The sequence below is a fragment of the Paroedura picta genome, chromosome 3 (genome assembly GCF_049243985.1).
Source record: "Paroedura picta isolate Pp20150507F chromosome 3, Ppicta_v3.0, whole genome shotgun sequence".
Taxonomy (NCBI): domain Eukaryota; kingdom Metazoa; phylum Chordata; class Lepidosauria; order Squamata; family Gekkonidae; genus Paroedura; species Paroedura picta.
In genome coordinates, this window is record NC_135371.1 from 175610942 (window position 1) to 175637486 (window position 26545).

Below are 26545 nucleotides of genomic sequence, written 5' to 3' on the forward strand. Positions count from 1 at the left end.
TGAGACCCTGGCAGTAATTATAGTCCACGGTCCGCTGGAGAGCCGCAGTTTGCCCCCACCCCTTTTTCTTCAGCCCAACAGAATTGACCACTTCCCCTAAGCACATTTGTGTTTTGTCATGTCTCCTTGAGGACTTGGGGTTTGTGGGCTCCTTGGAGTCATCGCTTTCTGTTAATTTAGGACTGGCTTGGGCCATCCTCTCTTCAGCACAAGTTTGTCAGGTCTGGTTGACCTTTCTAAACTGCAGCAGCTGCAACTCATTAACTCACCTCAGCATCTCATTAGGTAATCCCTTGTCCTAAATGGCAGGTTTTTGCCGCCCAGAAGTTGGCAAGCCTACCCTGCAAGCAGAAAGTTAGCATAACAGGAAGGAAGGCTGTTCCCGTGAGGAGCTGGCTTGTTATTTGCAGGGAGCTTTCAAGCTCATGGTAGGGACCGGGCTACAAAGCGACCCGCCCCTTGTCCTCTCCCGCCAATCCTCCCGCCCGGGAGATGGCACTGGCGTATTCCCTGCGGTCCTCGAGTTAAGGTCCTCGGAGGCCCAAGCTCCGTTGCCCTAGCAACCGTCATGCCAACCTAGTGGGAGGGGCCAGGTACTTGGGGAGGCGGCATCCCACCGCGACGTCAAAGGAGTTCCTAAACAGAAGGCCGGCCTGTCCAATCGCAAGTCGCCGAGGGTTCTGACGCGCAGAGACACACCCAAGAGAGGCGGGACCTTCGCGTCAAGCCGCTTCGTTCTCCTCCCGCTTCTCAGGGACGGGCAGGCTTGATGGACAGACGGCGCGGACCAATGACGGACGACGAGAGCGCGGCCCTTGAGGACGAGAGCGAATGGGCGCCGCCTCACGTGGGAGGGCCGCCCAATGAGCGGGAAGCGGCGGGGCGGGGCCTGGCCGGGACGCTCGCGCAATTGAACGAAGGAGGGAAGCGGGCCGCGGCGGCGGCGGCGGCTGAGGGGGCCGGCGGGAAGATGGCGCCCAGCTCGAAGGGGGAGCGCGGCAGCGGCGGGGCCTCGGGCGGGAAGCGGGGCGCGGCGGACACCGGGCGCGGCGGGCGGAGGGAGCATGTGGTGCGGCAGCTGGAGCGCGTCAAGGTGAGCGGGGCCGGGAGGCGGCCGGGAGGAGGCCGGGAGGGGCGGACCCGCAGCCCCGCCCAGACTCCGCCCCTCGCCCAGACTCCGCCCAGCGCGGCAGGAACCCCGCCCAGCAGCAGGACACTGGGCGCCGCGGCTCGGAGGTAGACTGCGCCGGGACAGGGAGGCTCTCCTTGGCCCCCGAGGATGGAGGCCAATCTGGGTGGGCCCTCCAGGGAAATAAGAAGAGCCCTCCTGGGTCAGGCTGGGGAGGGTCCCTCCAGTCCAGCCTCCCGTCTCACCCAGGGGCCAGCCAGTTCCTCTGCAGGGCCAGCCACAGGGCAGAGAGGCCGAGGCCTTCCCCTGAGAAGACCCTCAGAAGATCCCTGCTGGGTCAGGCCAGGGAGGCTCCCTCCAGTCCAGCCTCCCGTCTCACCCAGGGGCCAGCCAGTTCCTCTGCAGGGCCAGCCACAGGGCAGAGAGGCCGAGGCCTTCCCCTGAGAAGACCCTCAGAAGAGCCCTGCTGGGTCAGACCAGGGAGGGTCCCTCCAGTCCAGCCTCCCGTCTCACCCAGGGGCCAGCCAGTTCCTCTGCAGGGCCAGCCACAGGGCAGGGAGGCCGAGGCCTTCCCCTGAGAAGACCCTCAGAAGAGCCCTGCTGGGTCAGGCCAGGGAGGGTCCCTCCAGTCCAGCCTCCCGTCTCACCCAGGGGCCAGCCAGTTCCTCTGCAGGGCCAGCCACAGGGCAGGGAGGCCGAGGCCTTCCCCTGAGAAGACCCTCAGAAGAGCCCTGCTGGGTCAGGCCAGGGAGGGTCCCTCCAGTCCAGCCTCCCGTCTCACCCAGGGGCCAGCCAGTTCCTCTGCAGGGCCAGCCACAGGGCAGGGAGGCCGAGGCCTTCCCCTGAGAAGACCCTCAGAAGAGCCCTGCTGGGTCAGGCCAGGGAGGGTCCCTCCAGTCCAGCCTCCCGTCTCACCCAGGGGCCAGCCAGTTCCTCTGCAGGGCCAGCCACAGGGCAGAGAGGCCGAGGCCTTCCCCTGAGAAGACCCTCAGAAGAGCCCTGCTGGGTCAGGCCAGGGAGGGTCCCTCCAGTCCAGCCTCCCGTCTCACCCAGGGGCCAGCCAGTTCCTCTGCAGGGCCAGCCACAGGGCAGAGAGGCCGAGGCCTTCCCCTGAGAAGACCCTCAGAAGGGCCATGCTGGGTCAGGTCAGGGAGGGTCCCTCCAGTCCAGCCTCCCGTCTCACCCAGGGGCCAGCCAGTTCCTCTGCAGGGCCAGCCACAGGGCAGAGAGGCCGAGGCCTTCCCCTGAGAAGACCTTCAGAAGAGCCCTGCTGGGTCAGGCCAGGGAGGGTCCCTCCAGTCCAGCCTCCCGTCTCACCCAGGGGCCAGCCAGTTCCTCTGCAGGGCCAGCCACAGGGCAGAGAGGCCGAGGCCTTCCCCTGAGAAGACCCTCAGAAGAGCCCTGCTGGGTCAGACCAGGGAGGGTCCCTCCAGTCCAGCCTCCCATCTCACCCAGGGGCCAGCCAGTTCCTCTGCAGGGCCAGCCACAGGGCAGAGAGGCCGAGGCCTTCCCCTGAGAAGACCCTCAGAAGAGCCCTGCTGGGTCAGGCCAGGGAGGGTCCCTCCAGTCCAGCTTCCCGTCTCACCCAGGGGCCAGCCAGTTCCTCTGCAGGTCCAGCCACAGGGCAGAGAGGCCGAGGCCTTCCCCTGAGAAGACCCTCAGAAGAGCCCTGCTGGGTCAGGCCAGGGAGGGTCCCTCCAGTCCAGCCTCCCGTCTCTCCCAGGGGCCAGCCAGTTCCTCTGCAGGGCCAGCCACAGGGCAGAGAGGCCGAGGCCTTCCCCTGAGAAGACCCTCAGAAGAGCCCTGCTGGGTCAGGCCGGGGAGGGTCCCTCCAGTCCAGCCTCCCGTCTCACCCAGGGGCCAGCCAGTTCCTCTGCAGGGCCAGCCACAGGGCAGAGAGGCCGAGGCCTTCCCCTGAGAAGACCCTCAGAAGAGCCCTGCTGGGTCAGCACAGGGAGGGTCCCTCCAGTCCAGCCTCCCGTCTCACCCAGGGGCCAGCCAGTTCCTCTGCAGGGCCAGCCACAGGGCAGAGAGGCCGAGGCCTTCCCCTGAGAAGACCCCCAGAAGAGCCCTGCTGGGTCAGGCCAGGGAGGGTCCCTCCAGTCCAGCCTCCCGTCTCACCCAGGAGCCAGCCAGTTCCCCTGCAGGGCCAGCCACAGGGCAGAGAGGCCGAGGCCTTCCCCTGAGAAGACCCTCAGAAGAGCCCTGCTGGGTCAGCACAGGGAGGGTCCCTCCAGTCCAGCCTCCCGTCTCACCCAGGGGCCAGCCAGTTCCTCTGCAGGGCCAGCCACAGGGCAGAGAGGCCGAGGCCTTCCCCTGAGAAGACCCTCAGAAGAGCCCTGCTGGGTCAGCAAAGGGAGGGTCCCTCCAGTCCAGCCTCCCGTCTCACCCAGGGGCCAGCCAGTCCCTCTGCAGGGCCAGCCACAGGGCAGAGAGGCCGAGGCCTTCCCCTGAGAAGACCCTCAGAAGAGCCCTGCTGGGTCAGCACAGGGAGGGTCCCTCCAGTCCAGCCTCCCGTCTCACCCAGGGGCCAGCCAGTTCCTCTGCAGGGCCAGCCACAGGGCAGGGAGGCCGAGGCCTTCCCCTGAGAAGACCCTCAGAAGAGCCCTGCTGGGTCAGGCCAGGGAGGGTCCCTCCAGTCCAGCCTCCCGTCTCACCCAGGGGCCAGCCAGTTCCTCTGCAGGGCCAGCCACAGGGCAGGGAGGCCGAGGCCTTCCCCTGAGAAGACCCTCAGAAGAGCCCTGCTGGGTCAGGCCAGGGAGGGTCCCTCCAGTCCAGCCTCCCGTCTCACCCAGGGGCCAGCCAGTTCCTCTGCAGGGCCAGCCACAGGGCAGGGAGGCCGAGGCCTTCCCCTGAGAAGACCCTCAGAAGAGCCCTGCTGGGTCAGGCCAGGGAGGGTCCCTCCAGTCCAGCCTCCCGTCTCACCCAGGGGCCAGCCAGTTCCTCTGCAGGGCCAGCCACAGGGCAGAGAGGCCGAGGCCTTCCCCTGAGAAGACCCTCAGAAGAGCCCTGCTGGGTCAGGCCAGGGAGGGTCCCTCCAGTCCAGCCTCCCGTCTCACCCAGGGGCCAGCCAGTTCCTCTGCAGGGCCAGCCACAGGGCAGAGAGGCCGAGGCCTTCCCCTGAGAAGACCCTCAGAAGGGCCATGCTGGGTCAGGTCAGGGAGGGTCCCTCCAGTCCAGCCTCCCGTGTCACCCAGGGGCCAGCCAGTTCCTCTGCAGGGCCAGCCACAGGGCAGAGAGGCCGAGGCCTTCCCCTGAGAAGACCTTCAGAAGAGCCCTGCTGGGTCAGGCCAGGGAGGGTCCCTCCAGTCCAGCCTCCCGTCTCACCCAGGGGCCAGCCAGTTCCTCTGCAGGGCCAGCCACAGGGCAGAGAGGCCGAGGCCTTCCCCTGAGAAGACCCTCAGAAGAGCCCTGCTGGGTCAGACCAGGGAGGGTCCCTCCAGTCCAGCCTCCCATCTCACCCAGGGGCCAGCCAGTTCCTCTGCAGGGCCAGCCACAGGGCAGAGAGGCCGAGGCCTTCCCCTGAGAAGACCCTCAGAAGAGCCCTGCTGGGTCAGGCCAGGGAGGGTCCCTCCAGTCCAGCTTCCCGTCTCACCCAGGGGCCAGCCAGTTCCTCTGCAGGTCCAGCCACAGGGCAGAGAGGCCGAGGCCTTCCCCTGAGAAGACCCTCAGAAGAGCCCTGCTGGGTCAGGCCAGGGAGGGTCCCTCCAGTCCAGCCTCCCGTCTCTCCCAGGGGCCAGCCAGTTCCTCTGCAGGGCCAGCCACAGGGCAGAGAGGCCGAGGCCTTCCCCTGAGAAGACCCTCAGAAGAGCCCTGCTGGGTCAGGCCGGGGAGGGTCCCTCCAGTCCAGCCTCCCGTCTCACCCAGGGGCCAGCCAGTTCCTCTGCAGGGCCAGCCACAGGGCAGAGAGGCCGAGGCCTTCCCCTGAGAAGACCCTCAGAAGAGCCCTGCTGGGTCAGCACAGGGAGGGTCCCTCCAGTCCAGCCTCCCGTCTCACCCAGGGGCCAGCCAGTTCCTCTGCAGGGCCAGCCACAGGGCAGAGAGGCCGAGGCCTTCCCCTGAGAAGACCCCCAGAAGAGCCCTGCTGGGTCAGGCCAGGGAGGGTCCCTCCAGTCCAGCCTCCCGTCTCACCCAGGAGCCAGCCAGTTCCCCTGCAGGGCCAGCCACAGGGCAGAGAGGCCGAGGCCTTCCCCTGAGAAGACCCTCAGAAGAGCCCTGCTGGGTCAGCACAGGGAGGGTCCCTCCAGTCCAGCCTCCCGTCTCACCCAGGGGCCAGCCAGTTCCTCTGCAGGGCCAGCCACAGGGCAGAGAGGCCGAGGCCTTCCCCTGAGAAGACCCTCAGAAGAGCCCTGCTGGGTCAGCAAAGGGAGGGTCCCTCCAGTCCAGCCTCCCGTCTCACCCAGGGGCCAGCCAGTCCCTCTGCAGGGCCAGCCACAGGGCAGAGAGGCCGAGGCCTTCCCCTGAGAAGACCCTCAGAAGAGCCCTGCTGGGTCAGCACAGGGAGGGTCCCTCCAGTCCAGCCTCCCGTCTCACCCAGGGGCCAGCCAGTTCCTCTGCAGGGCCACCCACAGGGCAGAGAGGCCGAGGCCTTCCCCTGAGAAGACCCTCAGAAGAGCCCTGCTGGGTCAGGCCAGGGAGGGTCCCTCCAGGCCAGCCTCCCGTCTCACCCAGGGGCCAGCCAGTCCCTCTGCAGGGCCAGCCACAGGGCAGAGAGGCCGAGGCCTTCCCCTGAGAAGACCCTCAGAAGAGCCCTGCTGGGTCAGGCCAGGGAGGGTCCCTCCAGTCCAGCCTCCCGTCTCACCCAGGGGCCAGCCAGTTCCTCTGCAGGGCCAGCCACAGGGCAGAGAGGCCGAGGCCTTCCCCTGAGAAGACCCTAAGAAGAGCCCTGCTGGGTCAGGCCAGGGAGGGTCCCTCCAGTCCAGCCTCCTGTCTCTCCCAGGGGCCAGCCAGTTCCTCTGCAGGGCCAGCCACAGGGCAGGGAGGCCGAGGCCTTCCCCTGAGAAGACCCTCAGAAGAGCCCTGCTGGGTCAGGCCAGGGAGGGTCCCTCCAGTCCAGCCTCCCGTCTCACCCAGGGGCCAGCCAGTTCCCCTGCAGGGCCAGCCACAGGGCAGAGAGGCCGAGGCCTTCCCCTGAGAAGACCCTCAGAAGAGCCCTGCTGGGTCAGGCCAGGGAGGGTCCCTCCAGTCCAGCCTCCCGTCTCACCCAGGGGCCAGCCAGCTCCCCTGCAGGGCCAGCCACAGGGCAGAGAGGCCGAGGCCTTCCCCTGAGAAGACCCTCAGAAGAGCCCTGCTGGGTCAGACCAGGGAGGGTCCCTCCAGTCCAGCCTCCCATCTCACCCAGGGGCCAGCCAGTTCCTCTGCAGGGCCAGCCACAGGGCAGAGAGGCCGAGGCCTTCCCCTGAGAAGACCCTCAGAAGAGCCCTGCTGGGTCAGGCCAGGGAGGGTCCCTCCAGTCCAGCTTCCCGTCTCACCCAGGGGCCAGCCAGTTCCTCTGCAGGTCCAGCCACAGGGCAGAGAGGCCGAGGCCTTCCCCTGAGAAGACCCTCAGAAGAGCCCTGCTGGGTCAGGCCAGGGAGGGTCCCTCCAGTCCAGCCTCCCGTCTCTCCCAGGGGCCAGCCAGTTCCTCTGCAGGGCCAGCCACAGGGCAGAGAGGCCGAGGCCTTCCCCTGAGAAGACCCTCAGAAGAGCCCTGCTGGGTCAGGCCAGGGAGGGTCCCTCCAGTCCAGCCTCCCGTCTCACCCAGGGGCCAGCCAGTTCCTCTGCAGGGCCAGCCACAGGGCAGAGAGGCCGAGGCCTTCCCCTGAGAAGACCCTCAGAAGAGCCCTGCTGGGTCAGCACAGGGAGGGTCCCTCCAGTCCAGCCTCCCGTCTCACCCAGGGGCCAGCCAGTTCCTCTGCAGGGCCAGCCACAGGGCAGAGAGGCCGAGGCCTTCCCCTGAGAAGACCCCCAGAAGAGCCCTGCTGGGTCAGGCCAGGGAGGGTCCCTCCAGTCCAGCCTCCCGTCTCACCCAGGAGCCAGCCAGTTCCCCTGCAGGGCCAGCCACAGGGCAGAGAGGCCGAGGCCTTCCCCTGAGAAGACCCTCAGAAGAGCCCTGCTGGGTCAGCACAGGGAGGGTCCCTCCAGTCCAGCCTCCCGTCTCACCCAGGGGCCAGCCAGTCCCTCTGCAGGGCCAGCCACAGGGCAGAGAGGCCGAGGCCTTCCCCTGAGAAGACCCTCAGAAGAGCCCTGCTGGGTCAGCACAGGGAGGGTCCCTCCAGTCCAGCCTCCCGTCTCACCCAGGGGCCAGCCAGTTCCTCTGCAGGGCCACCCACAGGGCAGAGAGGCCGAGGCCTTCCCCTGAGAAGACCCTCAGAAGAGCCCTGCTGGGTCAGGCCAGGGAGGGTCCCTCCAGGCCAGCCTCCCGTCTCACCCAGGGGCCAGCCAGTCCCTCTGCAGGGCCAGCCACAGGGCAGAGAGGCCGAGGCCTTCCCCTGAGAAGACCCTCAGAAGAGCCCTGCTGGGTCAGGCCAGGGAGGGTCCCTCCAGTCCAGCCTCCCGTCTCACCCAGGGGCCAGCCAGTTCCTCTGCAGGGCCAGCCACAGGGCAGAGAGGCCGAGGCCTTCCCCTGAGAAGACCCTCAGAAGAGCCCTGCTGGGTCAGGCCAGGGAGGGTCCCTCCAGTCCAGCCTCCCATCTCACCCAGGGGCCAGCCAGTTCCTCTGCAGGGCCAGCCACAGGGCAGAGAGGCCGAGGCCTTCCCCTGAGAAGACCCTCAGAAGAGCCCTGCTGGGTCAGGCCAGGGAGGGTCCCTCCAGTCCAGCCTCCCATCTCACCCAGGGGCCAGCCAGTTCCTCTGCAGGGCCAGCCACAGGGCAGAGAGGCCAAGGCCTTCCCCTGAGAAGACCCTCAGGAGAGCCCTGCTGGGTCAGGCCAGGGAGGGTCCCTCCAGTCCAGCCTCCCGTCTCACCCAGGGGCCAGCCAGTTCCTCTGCAGGGCCAGCTACAGGGCAGAGAGGCCGAGGCCTTCCCCTGAGAAGACCCTCAGAAGAGCCCTGCTGGGTCAGGCCAGGGAGGGTCCCTCCAGTCCAGCCTCCCGTCTCACCCAGGGGCCAGCCAGTTCCTCTGCAGGGCCAGCCACAGGGCAGAGAGGCCGAGATCTTCCCCTGAGAAGACCCTCAGAAGAGCCCTGCTGGGTCAGGCCAGGGAGGGTCCCTCCAGTCCAGCCTCCCGTCTCACCCAGGGGCCAGCCAGTTCCTCTGCAGGGCCAGCCACAGGGCAGGGAGGCCGAGGCCTTCCCCTGAGAAGACCCTCAGAAGAGCCCTGCTGGGTCAGGCCAGGGAGGGTCCCTCCAGTCCAGCCTCCCCTCATGAAACCCTGGCTCACAAAGCCTGCCCTCAGAGTTCCAAAAGTCAGTAGCAGCTTAAATCCCAAAAACCAAAACTCCCTTTGAACTGTACAATTCTGTATCCCTTGCTGCACATTGGATCCTGCTATGAATTTTGCACCGTTCAGTGTGTCGTGTTAACACTTAAGCTGTTAACACTTAATTCAGTTCTGCTTTCTTAGGTTTCTGGTTGGCTCTACAACCCAGATCCTAGTTCATTGTTTATTGAAGGTCCGTCCCATCCTGTCGAGCGTATTGACTTAATCTGTGTAATGAATCTTGGGGCCCAGGGAGAAAGGCGGATAACGAAGGATGTAAATAAATGAAATAAGAAAGGTGTTCAACCCCTTCTCCATCCCGGTTCCTTTCGTCTGTGCTTTTCCCAGCTCTGCAGTACATCCTTTTTGAGACACAGCTGCTAGAGCTGCAGACAGTCTTCCAAATGAGGCAACGCTGTGGCTCTGTCTGTGGACACTGTTTTATTCTCGGTCCCAAAGGCTGCACTTCCCACATGGGATTCTCACGATTCCTATTAATTGGCATGCGATGCATCCCCCTTCATCCCCCCCCCATGTTGTGGCCACTTGAGTTCCTGAAGAGAACCTCATTTTCTGTCTTTGATTTCCCCCCATAGATCAGCGGACAGCTCTCCCCTCGTCTTTTCCGCAAGCTTCCTCCCAGGGTTTGCGTCTCCCTGAAAAGCATCGTAGACGAACATTTCCTGTGTGCGGGGTAAGCCTATGATGTCCTGCCTATTGCTCTGTGCTGCTAGCTAGAGAAGACAGGACGGGGGCAGGGTTAGGTATAATAGGAAAGTGACTATTACGTGTATTGAAATAAAAATGGTTTTTGCCCTGGCTTCAACATTTCTGGGGATCTCAAATCTTTAGTTCTGAAGTACCAACCAGATGGAGATATTCTGGGTGTGAGCTTTCAAGGGTGAAAGCTCCCTTCATCAGATATGGATGCAGACCGAGGGCAGTTGCCCTCTGAAATTGTCTCTCAGGCTGGGGATTTTTGTACTCATAAAATGTATCTACAGGAGTCTTGAGAGCTAGCTGGGTGTTGTGGTTAATAGCAGTGGCCTCTAAGCTAGAGAGCTGGGTTTGATTCTCCACGCCGTCTCCACAGCTGAGGGCTAGTAACAGTTCTCTTAGAGTTGTTCTTGCAGAACAGTTCTCTTTGAGCTCTTTCAGCCCTACCTACTTTAGAGAGTGACTTGTGGAGAGAGAAAGGGAAGGCAAATGTAAGCTGCTTTGAGGCTCCTTCAGGTAGTGAAATGCGGGGTATGAAAACCAACTTTTCTCCATTTTGGTCCTGCCCTGCAGGCACGTTTTTCTGGGCTTCTCGAAGTGCGGGAGATTCGTCTTGTCCTACACCAGCACCAGCGGCGATGACGATTTCTCATTCTACATCTACCATCTCTACTGGTGGGAATTCAATGTCCACAGCAAGCTGAAAATGGTACGTTCAGTGCTGCACGGGACGGCGGTGGGGCGGTGGGAGGAGTCGCATTCGTAGCAGTACTCCCCCCGTAGCAGTAAGCAAGACTTGGCTTTTCGTAGGGTGGAGCTCTCAGCAGAGGTGGTCCTTTGCCTTCCAAGCAGGCAGCGTCATCCTCTCTTTTGCGCGTCGTGATTAATGGCGTTCCGTCAAGTAGAAGAAAACTGTCCGTGTTTGTGGTGCTAATTAATTTTGTGAACTGTAGTTCCTTCTGTACTTGTACCCCAGGCCAGGGGTAATCAACCTGTGGTCCTCCAGATGTTCACGGACTACAATTCCCATGAGCCCCTGCCAGCAAATGCTGGCAGGGGCTCATGGGAATTGTAGTCCATGAACATCTGGAGGACCACAGGTTGACTACCACTGCCCCAGGCAATCATTATAGCTGACCCTGAATACAAACTCGGCAGAATGCTGTATCTTAATCCTTGCCCTGATCTCTCTCTGAAAGGCTGGTTACTCCTTGCTATTCAAACATCCGACAGCTCCGGTTGGTCAACTTGGGTCTAATGAAGAAACTTTGAAGAGGCCTTACAGTTACACAAACAATTAATGCAGGGCTAGTGCAGGCTTTCTCAACCAGGGTTTCGTTGAGGTCAGTGAACCGATATTGTTTTTTTGGGCCCCCAGAATTCCCTCCCATTCAGGTATGCCTGTTCACTACAGTGTGGGGCAGACAAGATCTGCAAGAGACCTGCAGGGTTATGGTCAAAATGTTAACAGATAAACAGCTCTGTTGTTGTTGTTTTTGTTATTAATTTGGTGCAGTTACTGAACTGTGTTGTATCTGTTATTTGGTTTTCGTGCCCCCTGTGAACCACTCTGAGCTGCAAGGGAGGGGGGGCATATAAATGTAAGAAAGAAAGAAATACCCGCTCAGGATCCTCAGAACAAAGGAAGTGAGATTGGCCTCACCCAAGGCCCGTGCCTTGTCTGCGTTTCCCACGCCTGGGGAAACAAGTTTCCAAGGGAGAAGAGGGGCCTGTGGGGCCTGAATCAGTTCCACAGGGTCTCTAAGAGAGCTGATCCGCCGGGCTTATGGTTGGGGCCCAAAATAACAACCACCTCCCGTTTGGTGTAGTGGTTAGGAGTGCGGACTTCTAATCTGGCATGCCAGGTTCGATTCTGCGCTCCCCCACATGCAGCCAGCTGGGTGACCTTGGGCTCCCCACGGCACTGATAACTGAGTGAGCAGTGATATCAAGGCTCTCTGACCAAGCAGTGATATCAGGGCTCTCTCAGTCCCACCCACCTCACAGGGTGTCTGTTGTGGGGAGAGGAAAGGGAAAGCGACTGTAAGCCGCTTTGAGCCTCCTTCGGGTAGGGAAAAGCGGCATATAAGAAACAACTCTTCTTCTTCTTCACCAATAAATGCTGGTTTCACTGCTGGGAGAGATGAAAAGAGCAGCCCCCACCTGGAAATTTTAGTTGGGGGCATTTAGCGTAATACTGTTTTTATTTGTATGATGCTTTATAAGTGTTAAGCTCCCTGAGCAATAATGGAAGAGCAGTCTAAAAATAAAATATTATTGTTAAGAAGAGTGGGTTTTTATACTCTGCTTTTCACTACCCAAAGGAGTCTCAAATCGCCTTCCCTTCCTCTCCCCACAACAAATACCTGTGAGGTTAGTGGGGCTGAGAGAGCTCTGAGAGAACTGGGACTAATCCAAGGTCATCCAGCTGGCTGCCTGCGGAGGAAGGGTGGGGAATCGAACCCGATTCTCTGGATTAGAGGCTGCTGCTCCTAACCACGACACCAAACTGTCTCTTGGTTGGGGAAATAAATGTTAAAACACATCTTATGTTGGGTTTTTTTTTGGGGGGGGGGGTTGACATTTCTCGATTGTCAGTGTCTCTCCAGCCATGTTCCAGAAAGTCTGTTGCTGTTTCTTCAGGTTCGCCAGGTCCGGTTATTCCAAGATGAAGAAATCTACAGCGATCTATACCTGACTGTCTGCGAATGGCCCAGCGACTCCTCCAAGGTCATCGTCTTTGGCTTCAAGTACGTCTCTGTGAGCATAGGCTGGCTGCGGTGCCTGCCCCTGAACATCCCATGTTCCTCAGGAGAGCAAGAGATGTAGACGCTTGCCCCTGACACCCTGCCATCCCAGTCACATTAGAGATCAGGGGGGAGACCTGTGTCACATGATAACTTCGCAAAGTCTGAAGAAGGTGGCTTCACACCCTGACTTGAATTCTTGCCATTTTTGAACGATTGTGGGTCTAAAACAGTCACCTACCTTATGCCCAGCAAGATTGAAGGCTGACATTTTAGGCCGGCAGAATGAGGAGCCAGATCAGCGCATGGCTATTTCTGTGCCCAAGTTCAGATAAATGTATGATGGGAATGGTTATGGTATTTCAGGTCTGAGTGCTGCTTGTTGACTTTCGGCCAGCTCCTTCTCTCATTAATTTTAAGCCTGTCAAGAATGCTGCATTTATTGCAGAGAGATCAAGATAGGAAGCCGTGTTAGTCTGTCTGCAGCAGTAGAAAAAAGCAAGATTCTGGGAGCACCTTAAAGACTTAAAACGTTTGTGGAAGGGGAGGAGCTTTCACGAATCACGGCCACAAATTTTGTTAGTCTTTAAGGTGCTCCTGGACTCTTGCTTTCTTCTTCTGGCATTATTGTAGAGAGACATTCGTGCGTATAGGGTATGTCTAATCCCAGGGATAAGCTGTAACCTGGACCCATTCTCCATCCTCATTTGGGAAATGAAACTTAGTCAGCCTGTTGATATCCCTGTTGACAGCTTGCTGTGCCATCAGGGGTGTTTTCCTGAACCTACAGCTCGAGGCGGGTTCTGGCACCACCGTGCTCCGATGGGTACAGTTCTGTCCAGAGGGCTGGGGTGGACAGGCGGCCCTGGAGGAGAGCTGCTTGGGCCACGGGGGCCTTCAGGGTTCTACCATGAAGAAACTCCCGGGAGAGTCCTTCTGAGCATTTGGGAAAGGGTGTTGTCTGTATGGCAGTGACCTAGCTCTTTGCTCTTTCCCGCCGAGTCAGGAGAGACAGTAGATGCGTTTGACTCTGAAGACTGTCATAAGCAGGATGAGACCAACAAACCAGAATTCAGCCCAGAAAGGACAGTTGCTGTGGGTCAATGTTGCATATCAGGGCCTGAGGAGCAGCACTGGCCTGGCTGGGGCCGTCGCTTCCCCGAAAGGGCAGATGCAATTATGTCTCTGTCCACAGTTCTTATTGGCAGGATGCAGCTGTGGTTCTCTGTGCCCTGATCTCATCCAGGCTACCGTATTGGCATGAACCTTGCTTGGGGCAGCCTTTGAAGGCTGCTCAGGAACAGGGTGGCCTGCTCCCCTATGTGCTAATTACAGTCTTCAGCAAACACCCTGAGCTGTAGGACCGCATGTCTCTGGAGCTACGAGAGGCAGCCACTAGGGACAGGGCCTTTGTGGTGGTGATGCCTCGGAGTCTGAGGCTCCCTGCCCTCGGCGGATCGGCTGGCGTCTGGCTTACTTAGTGAAAAATTGAGTTTACTTTTGAGTGCGGCCTTTTTTCTTTGCTGCCCGATGATCTTATTCTGTCAGTTGTGGTTAACAAACAAGTTTACTCTGTTGTGCATTATGGGCTGTTGTCAATACTATTTTATGCTGCTCTTTGGAGGATGAATAGTTCACTGAATGCGTTAAAACCTGGAAGGTGCCACTGTAGCCATAGGGATGAGCATTTGTGGGTATAAATCTCTGAAAGAAAGCCTTGAGCTGTGTGTAAAATGGACTTGTCAAATACCCAAGTCCACGTTCGTACTCTCCGCTGTTGGGCTAGAATTTAGCTGATCTGCTGCAGGCCTCTGAGACTCACCTGAAGGAGGCATCTAGTCATGAGACCCTCTGAGATACCATTACATGCATCACAGGCTCTCCAGATGTCCATGGACTACAATTCCCACGAGCCTCTGCCAGTACATTGCTGGCCGGGGCTCGTGGTAATGCTAGTCATCTGGAGAGCCCCAGCTTGCCCCCCCCCCCTGAGCTAGAAGGCAGGAGGGCCTTTGCAGCCTCCTTTGAAACTGAACTGCTGCTTCCTCTTTCTTGGCAGCACCCGCTCATCTAACGGCCTGCTCATAAACATGATGATGAGCGACGAAAACCATCGGGATATCTACATTAGCACGGTTGCCATGCCTCCCCTCGTGCACTGCCCCAGCTGCAGGGACATGGCCATCGCACACCCAGGTGAGCACACCCTCCCTGTCACAAGGGCACCTCTTCCTTCTGCGGGGCATCTCTAATGGTGGAAAACGTCTCCCAGAGCTATGGACCCAGTCGACAGACTTGAGAAGCACAGGGGTCCCCAGCATGGTGCCTGTGGGTGCCACAGTGCCAGCCAGGGGTGTTCAGCAAGTGGGTGGGGCTGGCCTGGGTTTTCGCTCAGCAGGGCTGCCGATCCGTCACTGGGAATTTGACTGGATGTGCAGATTTTTGGAATGTCGGTTTGCCAGCAGCTGCCTCGCCCGCTCAAGGATCTCTACCGGGTGACTGAATTTCAAGGGCTGCCGGTGATTGGAGGACCCCCCCCTTCACAATAATCAAGCCAGTAATCAGTCAGAACAATAAACAAATCGGGACATTGGGATGCCAGTTTGGAATCACAAAAACTTCAATTTTCAACACAGGATCTTTAATACGAAGCATATAATGATTCCCAGAGGCAGTGAAAGTGTACACTAAATCAACCTTTGTCAGCCACAAAACATTGATTTAATTTTACAGCCCGCCTTGTCCTAAAGTTCAGGGCGTGTAGCATTCCCTGTCACTCATCTGGAATTATATCTAGGGATAGGCACAGACCAGCTCATGAATGAAAGTTCATGATGAATTTTGCCCATGTTCGTGGTTCACAAAGTGATAGTGAAGAGCAGCCATGAATTTCTATGAATGTTGTGGCAGTTCACGGTGAGCAGAAAGCAAGGAGTTTAAACCCCTTCTTTCTGCTCTTCACAAAGGGGAGCAGAAAGCAGGGGTCAAGCATTGATATGGACTGATTTGGTTCACAAACCTGCCTCCCAGCTAGTACTGGTTCATAGTTGGGTTGGTGCCCATCCCTCCTTCTATCTTCACTGGGAATCCTCGGGCAGAAGCCCCCAGCATTCTACCAAGCTTTTTGTGGGCCACGTCCTCTGTGTGGAGGTTGCCCTGGGTCCTTGCTGGTGCTGATGTGTGTGTGCTCCCTCAGGTGACCCCAACGCCAAATGCCTGCAGCACGGCTTCATGCTGCACACCAAGTACCAGGTGGTCTACCCGTTTCCCACATTCCAGCCAGCGTTCCAGCTGAAGAAGGACCAAGTGGTGCTCCTCAACACCAGCTATTCTCTCGTGGCCTGTGCAGTTTCTGTGCATTCTTCAGGTAAGAGCCTGGCGGGGGTGGGGCTGTAGTGACAAGGAGTCTTTTCCTCTTGGGAGGAGGAGGGTGCACTGGGCTTCCAGGTGGGGGCTCAGGTGAGTCTTCCTGCTGCGTGTGACAGCGTGAAGGGTTTTTCCTCCATTCTTTTGAGACAACATGGAACTCAGTTCTAAGTTCTCTCTGAGTACTAGATCTACCTAGTGGCCCTGGAGTTTATTCTAACATGATCCTCCTCCTCTCACGGCACATCCAGGCAGCACAAAACATTTGTCGCTGTTGCATGGATTGGAGACTGTGGAGGGGATGTGTCAAGAAGGCTTCCTTCATCCCGGAAAGCTCAAAACATTAGCAATTTTGCACCTCCCTGTCCAGATGCACTTTTTCGTTTGACTGGGTGTTGAAAGATGAATCCGCTCTGGAAATACAGATTCCAGTCTCCTCAGCCTGCTGGGATCACTGGACAATCTGGTCCCATTGCTTTCTGATGCCGTTGTAGCGGCCTAAACCTGGTGACTGTGCCATGGGAGCTTCTAATGTGGTCATTTCCCTCTCAGACTCCAAACTTGGGATGTGGACCGAATCTCTGGCAGCACACACTTCTGACGCGATCAGGCTAGCTTGGTCTCTCCAACTCAGGGCTCCTGTGGGAGAGATCCTTGGGGAAAACCACAGATGTTGCACCTGGGATGGGACCTGTTGCTGGGCCTGGGAGTGCGCTAGGTGGAGAAAAGGCAAATCCTGAATCCCAGTTGGGCTGTGGGAAGGGGGGAGCCAGACCTTGTGGTGGAGGCTCAAGGTAACATCCACCCCCAAATCCTGGCCTTGCCCCTGGGAGGAGATGGACAGCTGGGAGATCAGCTCCTGCCTGACACCCCCCCCCCCTTTCTGGGAGTTTTAGTTGCTGAGGGAAGGGGGTCTATGCTTCCCGATCATAAATTTCAACTTTGTATATTTTTGCGGTGGTTACCCACCCTGAGCAATGTGGAACGGTGGGATATAAACAACAAATTGTGATTGTTATATTATGGACTCCCAGAGTGGGGGTGAGACTCTGTGTCCCGTCAGCAGCATCTCAGTGTCTTCACTTCAGACCAAACTGCTTGCAGCGAGGCCTGGAGATCCTTGGCAGGCGTCTCCCCAGAAGTCACCTGGCCTGCCAGTCGCAGCCCGCCCTTTCTTATGCTTCCCTTTGGTGTTCCCTTTCAGGTGACAGCAGCTTCTGCCAAATCCTTTACGACAGGAGTCGTCACCCCCGGTCCCCCGCTGGCGGAGTGTGCCGAGCGGCCGTCCCCCCGCAGTGCCCCGCCAGTTCAAGCGAGGGGCTGGGAAGAGACAAGGGCCCTTGCCACAGTGCAGCTGCCTCACGGCCGCCGGTCCCGGCCCCTCTGCAGGAGGCCGACAATCACGTCTCGCCCGCCGTGGCTCTGGCCAAGGAGTTTGTTGCAGACATCTTCCGGAGGGCTAAAGAAGCCAAAGGCCCTTCCCCGGCAGGAGAGGAGGCGGCGGGTGCCGGGCTGGAGCATCTCCTTGACTTGGGGGCCACGGGCCAGGGGTCGTTGGGCCCTTGGGATCTGGGGAAGAGTTCGGGCTCTTGCCTGCCCACTGGTGGCATTCCCAGCTCTGCCTCTTCTGGGACTGGAAGTCCTTCTGATGCAGGAGGGTCGCCCAAAGGGTCACCCAGCCCCGAGCTGGAAAGCCAGCCCGCCGAGCCAGGCTACGTGAACTATACCAAACTGCGCTACGTCCTGGAGCCCAGCGACCTCTCGGAGGCCGAGGATGGTGAGTCCCTTTTTCAGATTGTCTCCAGGGAAGGGGCGGGCAGCCAGGAAGTTTGAGAGCAAACCCATGAGAGTGCTCCCATCACTGGCAGTCTTCAAGCAAAGGTTGGATACCCACTTTTCTTGGGTGCTTTAGGATGCTCTGGGCTGATCCTGCGTTGAGCAGGGGGTTGGACTAGATGGCCTGGATGGCCCCTTCCAACTCTATGATTCTGTGATTCTATGAACCTCGGCCACTGGCCTTTGCCCTGGGAGGATGACGACACTGAAAGCTTTTCTCATCCTCCATGCTTTGATAGGTTCTGTGTCACGGGCCCCCTGCCAGCGATTCTGCCTTCCCTGCGCGCCCCCCAACCCTGCGGCTGTTCTCTCCTTCTCAGGCACGTCTGGTAGTGGGCTGGGAGATTTCGGTGTAGCTACCCCAGAGGCATTTGTAGCTGTGGCTGGGAAGTACTCTTGGCAAAAGCACTGGGAAGTTGGCTCTGTTTTCTGTTGGTGCTTCTCTGTTAAGGACTTGGTCTCTCTTTCAGCCAGCGGGGATCCAAAGTGGGTAGATTAAAAGCCAAAGAGATCACAGACCATTTGAAACGTCAGACCACTGAAACAGAGAGCAGTCTTTAACATGACGTGGGTAAGATACTGATGCCCCTTAGAGCCAGCAGGCTGTGGAAGCCATGTAGGCTGTGATGCAGAGTTTCGTCTTTGAGCCTTGATGAAAAGGACAAGAGAAGTAAATTCTTTGTGGTTGCTTCTGGAAGGTCTGACGGACCGACCTGCCTTTGAGCAGGCAGCAGTAGAACATGCCTTTTCTGCTGCTGAGACAATTTACATCCTTCCTGTATCTGCCCCTCTTGTCCCCGATGGGGACTCAAAGAAGCTGACACATTCTACCCTTCTCCATCTCGATCCCCGCAAACCCCTCTGCGAGTCCAGTGGTACCTTTAAGCAGGCACAACAAAAGCCCATCCCCCAAATTAAATGTTGTTGATCTTAAAGGTGCTCCTGGACTCAAACCTTGTTCTGCTGCTTCAGACCAACATGGCCACCCACCTGAATCTAACAGCCCTGAGAGGTGGGTAAGACTGAAAGTTTCTGACTGGCCCAAGGTGACCCAGTGAGCTTCCACGGCAGAGAGGAGATTTGAACCCAGGACTCCGAGATCCGAGTCTGATATTCTAACCACTACACCGCCCTGGCCGTCCGTGTCAGTGATGCTTCTGTTCCTGGATAACCCAACAGGAGTCGCCGTGCTGGGCAGTGAGTCTGTGCAGCAACCAGGCGGAGCCGATTTCCGCACACAGCTGTGATTCTCACTCTGCTCTGGGGAGAAATAAAGAATGGGTTGCCCGTCTGTTCTTTAAACTGGTCCCGAGGGCAAGGGCTCCGGAAGAAGTTGACCTTGTGGGCGAGAGTAATACACGTTTCTCAGTTTGGATGCTTTGCTGGCCCTTCTTCCGTGTCGGGCAGCCAACTTGCAAATGAACAAGGGCAGGAACCTGTGAAGTCTGCGGCGAAACTTGAACTCTGAGCCAAAGAGAGCTGGATTTCAGGATCTGAGCAAACCATGCGAATGTATTGGAACAGTTAGGTCACACACTGGAAAAGCTAGCAGAAAGATGTGGAAAATGCATGGTGCCCTGGGGCAGGGTGGGGAATGTAGATTGTGGCCATATACAACACGTCCCAAAAGTCTTTAGTTTAAATCTGAGTGTGCCAATGACACATAATTTGTTTTATGATGTGCAAGTGGGGCCTGCGAGAAGCTCACAGGAATAGAATCCCTTCCTTGGTCTGCCAAGTCTACCGCTAACAACTGCCCCCCCCCCAAAAAAAAGCTGGTAGGGGGAGGGGAGCTGAAGGAGGTTTGCTGGAAAGACGGAAAGGGCCAACGTGGCTCAGTGTAAACGGCTCTCCTGGGAGGGTGGAAGGCTTACAGCAACTGTTTCCACTCCTCCAGCCGGCAAGTGAACTTACAGAAGCATGTTAGAATGATAGAATCCCAGAGTGGGAAGGGGCCATAAAGGCCATCTAGTCCCACCCCCTGCTCAGTGCAGGATCAGCCTCAAGCATCCAGGAGAAGGATCTGTCTGGCCGCTGCTTGAATCCTAGAGTGGGAAGGGGCCATCCAGGCCATCTAGTCCCACCCCCTGCTCAGTGCAGGATCACCACTCAGGAGAATTCTCTGTCTAGCTGCTGCTTGAAGACCACCAGTGTGGCGGAGCTCCCCACCCCCTTAGGCAGTCGATGGTTGTGTGCACCAGTCAGACAAATTTGCTCTAGGGACAGATTTTTACTTTTCAGGCTTTTCTCTAAGTTTGTGGCATCCCCCAAGTTTGTAGGAAAATCTTCTTGTTGTGTTAATAGCCTTAATCCGTGGATTTAAGCATCCTCAGACAGAGGCTTGTAAGGTATTTGATGAGCGTTCAGTGCCTTCAATGTTAGAAAGTTTAGCTTAATGTCTAAACATGCTGGTAGCCCTACTCTGGGAATTTCTTTCCAAATCATACATTTTCTTTTGTTCACCAAAGAATTTTTCTCCCCTTCAACGTTTATTTTTTGCCTACTTTTCCCATGCCAGAAGTAGAAGCTACACGTACTGCGTAGCATAGAGTCCCGCAGTTTGCGCGACTGTCTCAGATCTTGGGTGTATTTGCACTTTGATAAAGAAGACAAAGACTTCTGTACTTTTAAATTCCATACATTCGACATAGAGCAGGGGTGGCCAAACTATGGCTCTTCAGACAGCCATGGACTACAATCACTATGAGCCCATGCTGGCAGGGCCTCATGGGAGTTGTAGTCCATGGCTATCTGGAGAGCCACAGTTTGGCAGCTTTGCCATAGTGTATAATTTTATCAGCTAACTAAATTATAAATGGAGTATTTATTGTACATCAATTAGTTAAAAGGTTTAGGATTGATAGGGGAGTAAGTATTGCATACATTTTGATTTTTCCCAACAGTTTGATTTTTTTCCCCTCTGGGAAAATCCTCCTCCCAGGGCATCAACATTTCCAAGAAATTTTGCACCTCCATCCCTCTGAACTTCCTCCCACAAGTTCGGTCCTGGCGATTTCTCCGTGCAGCTCTCCTCTTCTCGGCCTCTCACTTGTTTCTCCTTCCAGAATATGAGGATGACAAGATCTCTCTGCCCTTCGTCGTGACGGACCTGCGAGGCCGGAACTTGAAGCCCCTGAAAGAGACGGCCGTCTGTCAGGTGAGGCTGGCCTTTGGGGAGCCCTCTGTGGCCGCCAGGGGAAACGCTGCTCCGGCTGGGCCAGAATGCCTGACCTTCGGGGTAGGAGCTTTTCAGAGTCAAATTTGAGGACGGCCACTCTGACTCTCCAAAGCTTCGCCTGGGAATCGCGTTGGTCCCTAAGGTGCTTCTGGGCTGAAATCCAGCTGGCCCAGCTCCGGAAGCTGACTCCACTTTGGGTAAACCTTTGTTGGTCTTAAAGGTGCCTGGCAGGGCTCAAACTGCGGCCAGCTACAGCCATGCTTCCTGGTTAACGATGTGTGAAATGGTTAGCAGGTTTGGAGGCTAGCAGGTTTGGGTTATGCTCCTGGGAAGGTTCGCTCTGTTACTGCAAATAGGTGAGGTCAGTTTCCAGAGAGCAGGCCTGGAGCATTCAAAATATCTGTGAAGACATTTCTGTTCAAACAACCCCCCCCCCATTATTTTTGGGGGGTTTTCCGGTAATATTTATCCATCTGCTGCCTTGGTTGACACTGAACACACACAGAATTCACCCATCTTCGTCCTGAGGCATCTTGTCCGGCTTTGCCCCCCCCCCTTTCGTTTTGTTCCCTTTCTGCCGCTTTCAACTTGGCATTTTGTCTGCCGTTTTTGTTTTTGAGACGCTTCTTCCCTTTATCTTGTTTTATTGACAGCGGTTTGTCTTCCGAGCTGCTGCGGCAGGGATTCACGAGGGCCATAAATAACGCTCTGAAGGAAATCTAATTGGCTTCGGGCACCGAAGCAGATGTTGCGAATCGTCCAAAGCAGAGGTAGTCAACCTGTGGTCCTCCAGATGTCCATGGACTACGATTCCCATGAGCCCCTGCCAGCGTTTGCTGGCAGGGGCTCATGGGAATCGTAGTCCATGGACATCTGGAGGACCACAGGTTGACTACCCCTGGTTCAAAGGGCCGGGAGGCAGGGCCCGGGGATCCCTCTGGGCTACACACCCAGCAGCTGGCTTGATGGTCGGTCGGCAGGGTTTGGGGCCACTGTTCATGTCATGACCTTGTTAGGATTGTGAAAGGGCCTCAGCAGCCGGAACACCACTGACTAGGGGGGCAGGGGGGGGGGAGAGTTGGCAGCTCTCTGGAGCTGGAGTGTAGGAAGTCAGAGCGCGTCATGCTGGCCTCTGCCTGAAGATCCGGCCCTGCTGCGTGCCTGGGAGGGAAGCCACCTCTGCGGTCCTCTTTCCAGGGCCAGTACTTGACGGTGGAGCAGCTCACTCTGGATTTTGAGTACGTCATTAACGAGGTCATCCGGAACGACGCCTGCTGGTCCAAGCAGTTCTGCTCCTTCAGCGACTACGACATAGTCATCTTGGAGGTAGGGGCCTCCTGGGCACCGCTGCAGGTGGCCGGTTCCTTTATTTTTTTAAAGGCTGCCTTGGCTCCCTCCCAGGTCGTCAACTCTCCGTCGTTGTCGGCCTGAGATTGGAGGAAGGGGAGTGGCCAGGAAGTGTTGTCATCTGCGCAGGGAAAGAGCTGGGACTGTGCAGGAGCCTTTCCTGTAGGGTCCTTGTGACTCAGCCATTCAAGTGGGAGGGGTCCCGTGGCGCCTCTGAGCTCTGGAGCTTGTAACAGGCTGATGCAGCACGGCAGCAAGGCTTGTCTGGAGCAGCCCCGTGTGGAGCAGGATGCTGGCTTAGAGAGGCCCCTGGCCGGCCGATCCAGCCCTGCCCTTCTGAGGCTACTTGCCCCTGGTTTTGCAGCCGGGTAAACCGGCCTTTAAGGCCGCCTGGCGCTTGAGAGAGTTCATCCAGGGTGGGAGGAACGGTGTTGTTTCGGTTAAGCGAATAACGGAGAGGGGAAAGACCCCTTTTCCTGTCCTTTTTTAAAAAGCAGGGAGGGGCACTGGCATGGCAAGTCTGCCGCTGCTCTTTCTGGGAAGGGGCTGACCCAGACACAGCTCGGGAGAGATGCTCAGGAAGTCCAGGAGGGAGACGGGCGTCGAGACGTCTCCCGGGTCACACGGGGAGCGGGTTCCTGCCAAATGCTGGAGCTGGTGGGTCTGTGCTCTTGCAGCCCCCCCCCCCCCCCCGTGTGCCTGGAGGTGAGGTGGAGAAACAACAGGCTCATTTGGGAATCATCCCCTAACAGCATTATGGCCTGTTCTGGGCTTCCCCAGCGTGGTGCCTGCCAGCACTTTCCTTGGTGCCCAGCCAGATTCCAGGAAGTGGAGAGGGGCCGCTGCAAGGCAGGGCTTGCTGTTAGTTACCAATGAGAGGCTTCTTCCTCACCAGTGAGAGGCGTCTTCGTGGCTGCCGTCACAGGGTCGGGAGGGCTTCCAAGCACCCCGGCTTTCCTCAGACATCAGAGGGTTCCTGTCGCCCCTTCCGTCCTATCAGGAAGTGGGAGGGGGGACTTATTCCTTGTGCAGCGGCCATTTGGGGCATGGCTCCGCCTCCTGCAGCAGCCATTATGATGCCTGCCACCTCCAGAAGGTCGGGGACCCACCCCCAATTTGCTAAAGTGTTAGTGGCTTCAGTGCTCTCTGTGTGGGGGAGGGTCCTGCTGATGACTGGCCAGATGTCGCCGAGGGCAGGTTGAGTCCCAAGTAGCCCCATCTGCCCCTTGCTGTGTTCCTCTTTCCAGGTGTGTCCAGAAACCAACCAAGTGGTCATCAATATTGGACTTTTACTGCTAGCCTTTCCTTCCCCCGATGAAGAGGGACAGCTCAGGTGAGTCTGTCCTGCCGCCGGGTTCCTCTGCTGATGCTCTCCCCCCACACCGAAAAGCCGTTTATTGGGATTCAGAAGAGCTGCTCCAAGAAGGCCTCTAGGAGTCTTCTTGTGGGGCAGAGCAAAGGGACAGACACGGGCTCTGCATAGCCAGCCACCTTCCAGTTTGAAGGGAGGCCAAGATGAATTTGCCCCTGGACTAAGCAGCCGTCACCTAAGGAGATCTGAGGTTCTGGAGCAGCGCTGGGGAGTATCTGGGGGGTGGCTGTGAGGGGGTTGGGGGCGGATTGCCAGGACATCGCAGGCTTCCGTACTATTGCCCGGTAGGGGCAGCGGGTGCCTCCAGGAATGTACTGAGTTTTACTCCTCAATGGTTTCCTCTGCCCCCAAACGCCCTTGCAGGCCAAAGACCTACCACACCAGCCTGAAGGTCGCGTGGGATCTGAACACGGGCGTCTTTGTCACAGTCAGCGTGGGGGATCTGACCGAAGTCAAAGGGCAGACCAGGTAGGTTCCCGTTCCCTCGCTCACACGCCTTGGCTGGCGGCCCAGAACGACCCCAGACTGACCCAAGCAAGTCCTCCAACCCACTTTTGCTTTATTTTTATTTATTTTTTTGCTTTCTTTGGCCAAAAGGCTCTTCTGTTTCGGGGTAGATTGAGACTGCGGGTGGTCGAGGGGCCCTGCAGAAACCAGCCAGCGGCTCCTGCTGCTCAGGCGTCGTTCTGAGAGGTGCTAGACCCCGATGCGCCTGGGGTGCCCCCCAAGTAGGGTTGGTTCGGCCACCTCTGCGATCATCGAAGCCTGAGGCAGCCAGTGGAGGGGAGGGGAGGGGAGGGTCTTTGGTGAGCCCCGAGGTGGCCGGACCGAGCACCGTAGCCCCGAGGGAGAGGAGAGCGTCCCCCGCTTGCTGATGCCCCTCCTGCCTCTCGCCCTTAGCGGCAGTGTGTGGAGCTCCTACCGGAAGAGCTGCGTGGACATGGTGATGAAGTGGCTGGTCCCCGAGAGCAGCGGCCGCTACGTCAACCGGATGACCAACGAGGCCCTTCACAAAGGTGACCCGCCGGCTGCCCCCCGCTCAGCCGCCGACTCCAGGCCAAGACATCCAGAACGAGGGCTGGCTGCTTCTGCACCCCCTCCTCCCTCCTGCAGTGGAGAAGGCCCAGCAGGGTGTCGTGGACAAGAGCAGCAGACGCTAATCGGGAGAACTGGGCTTGATTCCCCCCTCCCCCTCCTGGTGCAGCCTGCTGGGTGGCCTGGGGCAGTCCCAGTTCCCTGAGAGCTCTCTCACAGAGCAGTGCCCCCACAGTTTCTTCAGACTCCCCTCCCTCCCAGGGTTCCTGTCGTGGGGAGAAGAAGGGAAGGGGGTTTGTAAGCCGCTTGGCGTAGAGAGAGCCAGCTTGGTGTTGTGGTTAAGAGCAGCGGCTTCTAATCTGGCAAACTGGGTTTTTCCCTGCTCCTCCACCTGCAGCCCACGGGGTGACTTTGGGTCAGTCACAGTCCTGATAGTGCTGTTCTCACACAGCAGTAATATCAGGGCTGTCTTCACCCCACCTTCGTCATAAGGTGCCTGTTGAGGGGAAAGGGATGAGAAATGCAGCTTTGAGACTCCTTCAGGTAGAGAAAAGCGGGGTATAAAAACCAACTCTTTTCCTTTAAGTAGGAAAAAGCAGGTTATAGCAGCCCAGCTCTTGTTGCTCTTTCACCTCTTGTCAAGAAGACGCATCCTCCAAGTAGCCCTTGCTGTCTAGTTCCCCGCACTCGACCATCCCAGAGGGCGATCAGCAGCGCCTCCCTCTTTGGGCCATTAGGGGCTTCCTCCATCCTGGTGGAGCTCCGCCCTTTGGCCCCGGGGGAAGGGGCTTACTGGGTGGGACTGCGACTCACCTCAGAGTGTCACGGTCCCGGGTGTCCCACTCCTGGCTCGGGGTGCTGTGCGACCGGGTAGGCTCTCAGGAGACCTGCGATGCAGCGGGTGGGAGGGAGGGGGGAGGGGATTCTGCCCTGCGGGGGCTCCCGGCTGACTTTGCCGCCCTCCTCTCCCTGCAGGCTGTTCCTTGAAATTCCTCGCGGACAACGAGCGCTACACGTGGATCGTCTTGTGAGGCTGCGGTGGTCGTTCGTTCCCTGCCGTCACTGTGTCCGATTCAGCTACCTCCATGTTGGAAAGTCCTTCTCTTTTTTTAAAAGAATCCCCCCCTCCCTCGGCCAGGTGGCCTCGTTGGCCTCGGTTGTGAGTTGGGTGGAGCCACTCCCGGGGCACAGCCGCCTCCGTCTGTGGGGCGGGAGTCGTGCAGCACGGCTGGAAAGGCCCCTCCGCTCCTGCCGGGCGAGTCCGGCTTGCCAAACGGCTCGCGCGACGCTGCTGGAGGCCTCCCGGAAGGCAGACGGTTCTGTGGGGCAAGCAGCTCTGCGCGTCCGTCCTGAGCGAGGCTGCCGGGAGCTTCTGCAGGGCTCGCCCTCCCCCAGCGCGACATTGGGACGCCAAAGCCGGACGGACTCTGCGCCGGAGACCAGGCACGGCACCTCGGCTGGAGCCTCGCCCAAGCTCTCGCTGGGAAAGCGATCTCTCCCCCTCCCTCCCTCCCTCCAGGTCTAGATGCCATCTCTCCCTCTCCCCGGGACGGGCCACAAATGTGCATCCCCCCCCCCTTTTAGTTGATCTCAAGCAGGTTTTCCGTCACCTGCAATAAATGTTTCAATTTCAGCCGGACTGTCTCTGGGCTGTTTCTTGTGCTCTCAACGGGGGCTTCTGGCAGAGTTACGGAGTGTTTGCTCTCAGACCACCAACCCTTCCAGGAGGGTGTGAGATTTCTCTGACGTATGAAGGGAGCCCTGACTCCCCAAAGCCTTCCCCCCCCACACAAATAAAAACAGTCTTCTTGGTCTCCAAGGCGCCCCTTGGGCTTGACTCTTCTACTGCAACTCCAGCAGCAGACGAGAATCATAGAGTTTGAAGGGGCCATACAGGCTATCTAATCCCACACCCTGCAGGAGCTTTTGGCATTCACAGAATCATAGAGTTGGAAGGGGCCATGCAGGCCATCTAGTCCAACCCCCTGCCCAACGCAGGATCAGCCCAAAGCATCCAAGAAAAGTGTGTATCCAGCCTTTGCTTGAGGACGGCCAGTGAGGGGGAGCTCCCCACCTCCTTAGGCAGCCCATTCCACCGCTGAACTAGAATAATAGAATCCTAGAGTTGGAAGGGGCCATACAGGCCATCTAGTCCAACCCCCTGCTCAACGCAGGATCAGCCCAGAGCATCCTAAAGCATCCAAGAAAAGTGTGTATCCAACCTTTGCTTGAAGACGGCCAGTGAGGGGGAGCTCACCACCTCCTTAGGCAGCCTACTACCAAAGCCCCGGGAACCCTGTGCCCAGCCTCCCCTCCCCTTACAGCAGCTGGTGCTGCTGCTTCGGACCCTCTGCTCTGTGCCCAGAGTTCAAGACACGCAGCCAGCCCCGGTGGCAGAGGTTCATAGCGGCGCAAGTGA

The 26545-nt window shown here is 58.1% G+C and overlaps 1 protein-coding gene across 1 annotated transcript; it reads left to right on the forward strand.

Moving 5' to 3' along the window:
• The first annotated feature begins 896 nt into the window (after nt 1-896).
• Nucleotides 897-25759, forward strand: DCAF15 (DDB1 and CUL4 associated factor 15). Its single transcript, XM_077329813.1, has 13 exons — nt 897-1093; nt 9125-9222; nt 9819-9954; nt 11889-11995; nt 14052-14188; nt 15189-15359; nt 16563-17135; nt 20260-20351; nt 21570-21698; nt 22967-23052; nt 23455-23559; nt 23992-24107; nt 25102-25759. The coding sequence occupies exons 1-13, from the start codon at nt 971-973 to the stop codon at nt 25155-25157; spliced, it is 1929 nt and encodes a 642-aa protein (XP_077185928.1). The 5' UTR covers nt 897-970; the 3' UTR covers nt 25158-25759.
• Nucleotides 25760-26545: the final 786 nt, after the last annotated feature.